At 38.4% G+C, this 10,132-nt stretch overlaps 1 protein-coding gene across 1 annotated transcript; it reads right to left on the bottom strand.

Annotated features, from left to right (window-relative positions):
• Positions 1-366: 366 nt before the first annotated feature.
• On the bottom strand, positions 367-8,384 carry fbxo46 (F-box protein 46). The gene is made up of 2 exons (XM_051862327.1): positions 7,974-8,384; positions 367-3,401 (listed from the first exon to the last, which is right to left on the bottom strand). The coding sequence occupies exon 2, from the start codon at positions 3,282-3,284 to the stop codon at positions 1,281-1,283; it is 2,004 nt and encodes a 667-aa protein (XP_051718287.1). The 5' UTR covers positions 3,285-3,401; positions 7,974-8,384; the 3' UTR covers positions 367-1,280.
• Positions 8,385-10,132: the final 1,748 nt, after the last annotated feature.

Raw genomic sequence — 10,132 nt, 5'->3', positions numbered from 1 at the left:
CACAAGATACCTCATGTTTAAGTGTCACTGAAATAATAAACTTTGATTTATTTATTTTTTTCAAATAAATTCCTATGTACACAAAAGATGCACTATGGAAGATTTTAAGTAAAAATGAATTCCAATAAGTAGTACCATAGCAAAACAAACAGAACACCTTCATAACTAACTCGCGATTTTATATTCCAACCACAGATGGCAATAGAGAGGCCAAAGTTCCATAGTGCACCTTTTATTTAGATCATATCCACACCAACTAATGCCATGTACATTGCAGAAAAAAAAGTAACAACATAATTCATACAAATAAATTGAATTACAAATATTTGACTGTTGAAGTCACCAAGAAAACATAATATCACAGACTCCAGTTTTAAATATCTTTTATTCATTTTAGAGGCAAAAATTCCCAATAGCAGATTGATGGTGAAACCTAGAACGGTCTCCCAAACCAGAGGGATCAGCATCAATGTTTCTGTTTGTAAGATTTCACAGAGTGGTGGAATGAGCAGAACAAACAGGGTTAAGGCTAGAATCAGGTTTTGAGTCGTCCTGTTCTTTGTTGTTCTTTCAGCCACATGAAGCTAATTACTGCTTTGGCAAAAGCTGCCTCTGCCAACAAGCACACAGACAGCCTGGCAGGCAAAGAGATAGGTAAGAGGAAAGGTCTGGTCAAGAAATAAAGACTGATTTCATAAATCAATTTGAAGTAGAGGAAAAATGAAGTCCAACAACAACAACAAAAAAAAAAAAAAATTATTCACTCACATTCACACAAAACAGAAAAAAAAATCTAACAAGCAGTCAAACTGTTGATTACAAAGTGACATCAGGGATTTGTAAAGTGACATCATTTTGCACGCTTTTGACCAAAGGGACAGCAAATTAAACTTGACGACAACCCCTGAAGTTATACTCACAGTCCTTTGTCTAGCCTGCAGTTTTTCTTTTTCTTTTTTGTAAGGTTGGGGTCAGAATCAGAGCTGGTCTTTGAAGATTGCCAAGCCGTAAGAATTTCTAACCAATTCAGAAGTACATGTGAAGACTAGTCCCATGCAGCTCATTTAACCAGCACTGGTTTCCAAATATCGAAACATTGGTCTACTCATGAAGGGACCAAGAATTAAGTATGGTGCACTGATAAGAACTGATACTGACAATGATAGCAAGGTTAACAAGCTATGATAGGAGAGGCGAGCACAACCTTAAATAGTACAGTGGCATGAGGTTTCAGTAGAGCAAAAGCAGGGATAGAAATGACAATCCCCTGACTCAATCCTTTACCTCCCATCGTCTCTTTTGGCGCGGGCCTGAACCAGCTCGCATGGCTGTACCCAGTTGTTATCATGTAGCCCAACTCGACAGCCAGGTGTGTCCTTATCTGTGCGCCGACAACACATCCAGTAGGAACGTCCATAAGGCAAGTCGTGGTGGTAAGGTTTAGGGTGCCAGCGGCAGAGCGACACATCTCCCCGCTCATACTGCCGCTTGCACTGCTTGCAGGGGTCATCGCGGTACAACGGGTCCTGGTTCCAGCGAGAGTCTGTAGCACGCACACCGTAGGTCTCGATCAGGGTCTTGAAATCATGGCAAGTGCATTTGAGGGCCGCTAGTGAACGGGTGGGCAGGTAGCTGAAGATATTGACCATGATGTGGTCCGGAAGCAAAAGCATGTATTGCCGTGGTTCCAGAAGCCGCTGGATCTGAAAGCGAATCTCAAGGAAGTCATGGGAGACGTGTCGGTAGAGGCGGCACAACGGAGGATCAGAACAATCATCCACAGTTGCCAGTGGGGAGTCTGGCCTCTCTACAGTAGGCCCCACTGGTCCATTGTTGTTTGCACAGTCTAAAGACAGCATCCCGCTGTTTACTGTTGAACAACTCTCATCTTCAGTAGCTGGTGACTGCAGAAAGAACAGCTGGCCAGGAGGTGGATCCTCTGAGGATTCAGTTGAATTAGCCCCATTGGGCATAGCAAAACATACAGTCTCTTCTTGAACATTCTCTGTGCTGTCTTTCCCATAGAAGACACATTGGTCTACTGCACCCGTGACCACTACCTCAACGTGGAATCCGGTCATCCGCTCTCGAGCCACTGCTGCCTTCTCTCCTGAGGCAGAGTCTTGGTTGGGATCTGGCGTTGCGGAGGGAGGTCTGTCGTTGATACCTTCCCCGAGCGGATCGGCCTTTGGTGAGCCAGCAAGGAGGGCACCTGGATCTCGAGATGAGGGACTAACCAGTTGGTAGAGGTCACAAGTGATCTTTTCTTTGCCCCTGGCTCCTGCTTGCCCCCCTCCGACTCCACAACTCATAAACATGCATTTAGGGCGGCCAACAGGCTCAGACTGGGTGCGAGGGTCCAGACTTGACACCCGAAAAGCAATCCGTACTTCCCCTCGTCCATGGCTTGGAGCACCACCCACAGACTCACCAGTGTGAATGCGGTCTCCTCCTGAACCACTAAGTTCAGGCCGCAAAGTTGTACTGTCGATATTCTGCTGCCGAGATTCAAACTGCGCAACAGCCTGAGCAACTCGTCGGGATTCCTGCTGTTGCTGCAGCAGATCAAAGTCACTTTGAGAAGTTGGTGCAGATGAAGGGGGTTCTGAGAGGATTACAACAGGTTTCTGATGAACTGTATAAGGACTAGTTTGTCCTTGCGCTACCATACCTTGAAGAGCCAAGGCTGTACGCTGTTCTACAAGGGCGACCATTTCGGCCACAGAGAGCAGATCTGTCTCACTAACTCCAACGCCATCCTCCGTCAAGTTGGATTCCGGGGGTACATCAATGGCAACATTTTGAGCCCTAGTGGGAGGGTCATAAGAGGAACAGCGACGACGTCGCTTGGCCTTGGTACAATCGGTAGCCCAGTTTCCCTTGACTTTCATGGCACTAGGCCTGGGGATTCCAGCACCATTACACTGGTGAGCTACAAAGAAGGCAATTTTCTCCTTGGTGTTGCCTGGTTTGATGACATACCAGGTATCAAGCAGTACCCTGCCATCCTCCATCTGTGAATTTGGAGAGGGTGGTGCAGGTAGTGGTGGAGCCAGAAGGGTAGATGAGGAGGCTGGTGGGGTGTTTTCAGTGCCAACATCCTCATCTTGCTCCTCACCAACTCCATGGGTCTCTATGGTTGTAAGCCCCGAATCGTCAGCCTTGCAGTGGGTGGTAGTTGTTCCATTGAGAATTGTACCATTGCTATACGGCTTATTCTGGGAGTAGGTGCCAAAGGGCCGTGGGCACCAGAGCCGGATGTGGGAAAAGGTGTCACGGTTCATTGTGAGCCCATGGGGAGCATACCTGCCTCTATACTGGGCAGCTACTTTGCAATTCACCACTCATCTTCACTTTTCAGGTCTGCAGTTTCCAGCTGGACAGATTACTCCATCTGAGGACTAAAGAGGAAAAAAGGCAAGACTTAGTTTCACTGAAATCTATACGTTAAAATGTCTCAATCAGAATTACAGCAATGAATAGTTGAACAGAGTAGTGAATCATCGGAAATGAATGTGCACACACCCACTGTGCTCCAATAAAGCTACTTTATATGATGTATGTTGTATTGAGCAGCAAAATCTGTTCTGTCAGATATCTTATTTAAGCCATTATGTTGACAATCAACGATCCAGTTATGTACATGTCTTTTGTACGGTTTACTTTATGTGAAGTTTCAGTGTCACAGCTTTTTACAACCAGCCTGTTGATTGTGATTTTAAAATCTCTCTCACTCTAGAACAGAGGCTAGGTAACTGGCATACACAGCAAATTTAATAGGGTGGATCAACTTTATATTTTGAGTGTTGATGCAATAGTTTTAATAGCATGCCAACACAATTGCTACTCAAACTAAGAACATGCTCTTTTAAGCCAGCTGCCACAAAGGATTACACACAATTGTTTCCCCCACTGAAATATTGGCACGGATTTCATGCTATTATTATTATAACAAGTTATTTTTCAAGAATTTGATAAAGTCATGTTGTGAAGCATTACTGCCATCTACAGCTCTTTGGTACATGACCAGGAAGACAAAGGATAAGACTGGGCTGACAGACTACAATCAATTCTATTAATTTAATCAGTGATGCAAATGTCAGTGGATTTTAGTAGTCAACTAAACTGATTAATCATCCCAGCTAACAGGAACAGACATGACCATGGTACTAAAAGGTACTGGTGTATCTGTAATCTCTACAAGAAGCCATCCTTGAGAAACTGATTAATTCCAATCAATAAAGAGTGAAAATTCAGGAATTTTGCTTTCAATATTGAGTTAGTCAAACTTTTTTTGTTAAATGCTGTTATGTTAAATAACACTTAGGCTAAAACCATTTATTAAATGGTTTAGCCTATCAGATGCCATTGCATGCCAACACATGTGGTACACAATTGCACAATCGGTGTTAGGTTAGTCTTTTCATTCTGGGTGGCCACAATGCTTCATAACAAAACCTACTATTTTCTGTGGCCATTAATTAGCAGAAGAGCTTATAAATTCTGATAAAGAAATGCAACATCCAATCCTTTGCCAAGAGAGAGAATGCTACTGTAGACATGTGACGTATCAAATTTTCATATAATGATAATTAAGCTTTTAACACGGTATACTGTATCATCATGGTATTGATTTAAGTTACCAAAGTGTTGTCCTCCTAAAAGTATTTAATAACTTTTTTCACATAACAAAAAGAACATTTAAATACAATAACGTATAAAGTAAACATATGTTTCAAACAGATTAAAGTGCTAATGAACTATAGAGAACACTTTACAGTCACTTTTATAGTAAGTATTAAGTATTTAGTGCCGTGATGAACACCATTGCGAATGGGGTGTTCGATTCCAGATTTTTTGGAGTCGACTCCAATTCCTGACTCCCAAAGTAGGAGTCAATGGAATCGACTCCATTTGCTGCATTTCAAAACAGGGTCAGCAATAAGAATACAAGATTGCCATCATTACACACTTAATGTAGGCCATTTCCGACACAAAGCCTTTATTAAAACAACACACTGTAAGCGTTACTGGCCAGATGAAAAACTTTGATGAAACCACAAAGCTGATACGGAGGTATGTATAATAACAATGCGATTGGCTGTTATTTTTTTGTAAAGTAAGCCACATATAAGATAAAAGTATGTGACTGATATTTTCTGCAACTGCTCCAGCTCTCTGACACACAAGTGAGTGATTTCAGACAAAGCACCGGAGTCGATTCCTGTGCTGCAGTTGACTCCAACACTAGGACTCCCCATCACTTCACTGGTTCCACCATGCTTCATGCGCGCCGTTGTTGTTTACATCAGAGTGCGCGCATGCATCTTTGACGCAGCGTACAGGCATTGTTGTACATTTTAACCGGTTGATGGCAAAGTATTCTTAAAATGCATCTAAAAATCTAAATAATTCATTAGGAATTATTCACAGTATATTGAAGTGGCTACGATAATATCGTGCATGTTCATTTTTGTGATATATCGTATATCGGCACATCTAATAAGTAGAGGAGGACAACCTTAAGTGTTATACTTTAGATCGGTTTATAACACATTGCTTTGCTAGTCACTTTAAAAAACTAACATAATATTGTGACATCTAACTGGATGGAGCATGAAAAGCATTGTTTTTAACCATACCGTACACAGTGTTTTGAAAGACCTTGCAAAAACTATCACAATGTTAATGGGTATGGCTTTGTGAAATGCTTACAGGCTGCTATTTTTAGCCCACAATGTATTTTAGAAGCACTTTATATTGAATATGAAAGATGACACTACATGCCTGCTATGAATGAATATGAGAAAATAGGTTTGCTAAACACGGATTAAGACTGACCAATATATTTTTAGGAATGATACAGATTAGTTTAATGTGTACTGTTCGACGAGTTAAATTCTTATATCTGGTGTGACAATAATAATTAAATATGTCAGTATTTTATGCAAACTTGTTTTAAAATCTAACTACTAGTGACTAATAGTCTTGTTGTGTATGTATGTGTATATATATATATATATATATATATATATATATATATATATATATATATATATATATATATATATATATACACACACACACACATTTTAAGAGTTGTCAAAAGTACCAATTTCGGTACCATGTCGGTAATGAAATTTTAAAAATGTGACGCTTTGAGCGTTCTTGAGCAAATTCGTAAACACCTCTGATTGGCCACTGTGTTCACATGCTCACCGGATATGTCTGTGATTGGCTACAATGATCAACGCTTCAAAAACGTTGTAAATAGTCATCAATGAAGCTCTTCACAGAGCGCTTAAACAGATACACATGGGAGTGTTTGACAGCAGGCGTCTATCGCAGACCAGTCCACTGATAGACTGCTTTCAAACGCTCCCGCTTTCAAATTCAAACACTTCCGTGTGCTTTCAAACGCTCCCATGCATTGATCATTGTAGCCAATCACAGATATATCTGATGAGCGCTTGAACACAATGGCCAATCAAAGGTGTTTACATCCGCTCAACAGCGCTCAAAGCGTCACATTTTTTAAATTTCAGTACCGAATTCGGTACTTTTGACAACTCTATTCTCAGACCAATAATCTGTTTTATCTAATCTCCAGTGTTCGGACAAACTCAACAAAAATAAATAAAATTAAGTAAGTGGGGATTTTGTTAAACTGGTAAAAATGTAATTACATCAGTACCATCAGTATAAAAAAAAAAAAGAAAAAAAAAAGAATAAAAACAATAAAAAAAGAGAGAAATAGAATCCACTGCTGGATCTCATTATTTTTAAAATAAAAAATAAAATAAAATGAATTTGATGACTCCAGTATGCTTACAGCAAAATGTTAAAGGACTTGTCAAACAAGTTAGTCCACAAGATGATTCAAGACAGGAACAAGAAAAAAACAGGACATACTATTTGCATCCTATTTTCTAAATGTCAATTATACATTAGTGTGAAATCGTTCTTTATCCGTTTAATGTTAATATGACCATACATTGTTCTGTCTATTCTTGGAAAACCTTATAAAACTATGGCATTAAAAAAAATGGATTTAACCATATTAAACGTTCACCAAGAGCAAATAACAAAAAGACAGAAAATATTCCCATTGCTGATGATTAACCTTGCAAAGAGGCTTTTTTTATTGATGAAAAATCAAAACAAACAATACAATTACAATACAAAATTTCAACTGCTAGTGGGACGTATGAACAACAATATAAGAATACTATAAAGCGTGTACGCTTGTAAAATTTGAATAGCTTTTTGTTTCTTCGAGGGCAATATTAACTCATATAATGCTTCACTTAATTTATAGCATCTGTACGTGTTTTTGCCAGCTCTCCTCCTGTTCACTAGGCCTACTCATCAAGTTAATCCATGGCTTGTCTTAACGTAATCACTTGACATTTTCAGTGCTTTACTTTAACTTCAATTAACACTTTTAACTCAAAACAGTAAAGAGTCGAAATAAAAACAAAGCGTTTTGGATCATTTGACTCGAGGCAGTTAAAAGCTGATCAAACTGACTAGCAGCTAACTGGCTATTGCAAACTATTAGCCAGCTTTATAACATTTGAACATGAGCAAACCTCTCCACTTCATTTTTAGTTAACAATCATGTCAACCGAAATAATCGGTAGCGCTATAACTAACAGTAATATATTATCCACTAAAGAGAATATATTTTATTGATGCTATTATATATCTGCGCCAGTGTGTAATTAGCATATGTTTAGCTTGGTTAGCTAAGCTGTCTTCATGAAGTGTAAAACTGCTGTCTTACATATTATACTTTCCTAACTTGGCTTATTTAAGTATTACATAATAGAAGTTCAGCAACTCTGTAGTATCAGAAGTTTACATTTTTTACTGCATTAAACGTTTTGAAACATTTCCACTTGATGTCATCACCAACAATAAATAAGCCAAGCTAAAACAGTAGCAGCTCTGCTAGAATTGTCTCTGCTTACCTTCTTCTGAGACCAAATCTCCGCTGGTTTCGCTCCGACAGCTTTACTTTTATAACCACAAATGGCTATATTGTTGAATTTAAATCAACAATCATTCAAAATTCTCTCTGTGCTTTTAAAAACTATTAGAAATGTAAGCTGAGGTCGATGAGGGTTTGCAGGTAGACTGTTAGCATTTGCAAGCTAACTCAAAAATGAAGCAAAAAACCCAATTTTCATCTGGCTTTATCAACTATATATGTCTGTTTTGAACACAGTAATGTGTTGTTAAATACTGTGTCTAAAAAAATGGTCGTCTCTATTGTTGAACCAGAGTTTCAATACTATTTAACCAAAACAGAAATAGTTAGTAGGTCCTCGAAAAGCAATTGAGGAAGGCCATTTTGTTGACAAGCAGCTGCAAAACGCTTGTAGCCAATAGGGAGAGAAAGTTGATGGCATGCCCATATATGGATGTTCAGACTCCCCCTCTATCTCTACGCCCACAAAGAGGAAAATTCTTCTACCTCGTAATGATCAGCATCTTTCACTTTCACCACATTTCACATAAAAGTCAAGTCTGGGCAAAATAACATAATTGCGGACTCTGTTTATGTTCTTTTTGTACTGTTTTGAGCACAACATGTATGACATAAATGCACTGTGATTTCAGATGATGCTCACATATATATTTACACTAGGATTATGATGTCAAGTGATTCACAGAAATAGATTTATAGATACACATAAAATTTACAGCACAATTTCTGCTACACTTTTCCATTAATAAAACATAAGCTGAAGTGTGGTATTTGGAAAGTGATATTTTGTGGAAAATTTCTGCAATACTTGAAAAAATAAAATATGAAAACGCATTAATTTTCAAAATTACATCCATCAATATTCCAAACTGCTTGACAGGGTCATGGCTGACTATTACAGTTATTTAAAATTCATTATTATTTTTTAAATAGTTAATATTTAGTTAATTACATTATTAATTTGTCTAAATAATTTATTTAATTGTGCATGCTTGTATGTAACCAAAAACGATAGGCTCAAATAATATCCCAAAATACTCAATTGATTAATCTTTTAATAATTGTAGTTCAGTCATAGTCCATGAAATATTGTTCTGATATTTTTATTTTACTTTTTATTCTTACATCCAGGCACATTTAAAAGCACTGTTAGGCACATTTAAAACCAAATAATTTTTTCTTTCTTACAATTAGTCTTTAGCAGTCACTGCCACTGGACAGACATAAATAAGAAAGACAACAATACTCAAATACCAGAAAATAAAATATCAAATGAACACAGATAGTAGAAGAAAGATAAGTAGCACTGTACATCAGTGTACGACCACCACACAGTATGTTCAGAGTAGAGTACAGCAGGCATGAAGGATCAGTGTATGGGATTATGTACAGTTTTTTTATGTACAGTATGAGGACTACGGTGATACCGAACAGTGCAAACTGTGTGTTTTTATGTTTAGTGAGGCACAGTTGTATAAGAAACTGTTCCTTATTGTTCCTGATTGTTTAAATATGCTGCCATATCAGAGTCAAAACAAGCATGACTGGACATGATCAGTATGAGATCACGGGGTAAACTTGAAGGTGCTTAAAAAAACTAAACATCTCTTTAGGACTGAGATTGGTAAAAAGACAACACATTTAGCAATCCTATAAAATAGCTTTAGTGTACAGTGAGAGAGGGCCTTTTAGAGGAACCAGTTATTTCAGATAATGCTCAATAAGTGATAAATAGTGCAAGAGATACAAATAAGGCCATGCCAGATAATGTACTATATGGAAAACAAATGCAGTTTGTGCAAGTACAGGAAGATATTCACAGGTGTTGTCAGTGTTCTTCTTCTTCTTCTTCCTGGGCATTTGGCATCCAAAAAGTTGTATTACTGCCACCTGCAGTCTTGTCACTTCATTATATTCGTCTTTCCAGTCCAGTCCTCCTTAAAAGGGGTTAGTTCATCCAAAAATGAAAGTTCTGTCATTAGTTACTCACCCTCATGTCGTTCCAAACCCGTAAGACCTTCGTTCATCTTCGGAACACAAATTAAGATATTTTTGATGAAATCCGATGGCTCAGTGAGGCCTGCATTGCCAGCAAGATAATTAACACTTTCAGATGCTCAGAAGGCTACTAAAGACACA

This window comes from Ctenopharyngodon idella, chromosome 15 (genome assembly GCF_019924925.1).
Source record: "Ctenopharyngodon idella isolate HZGC_01 chromosome 15, HZGC01, whole genome shotgun sequence".
NCBI lineage: Eukaryota > Metazoa > Chordata > Actinopteri > Cypriniformes > Xenocyprididae > Ctenopharyngodon > Ctenopharyngodon idella.
The sequence above is the reverse complement of the archived record's forward strand: the minus strand, read 5'-3'. Positions and strand labels throughout refer to the sequence as shown.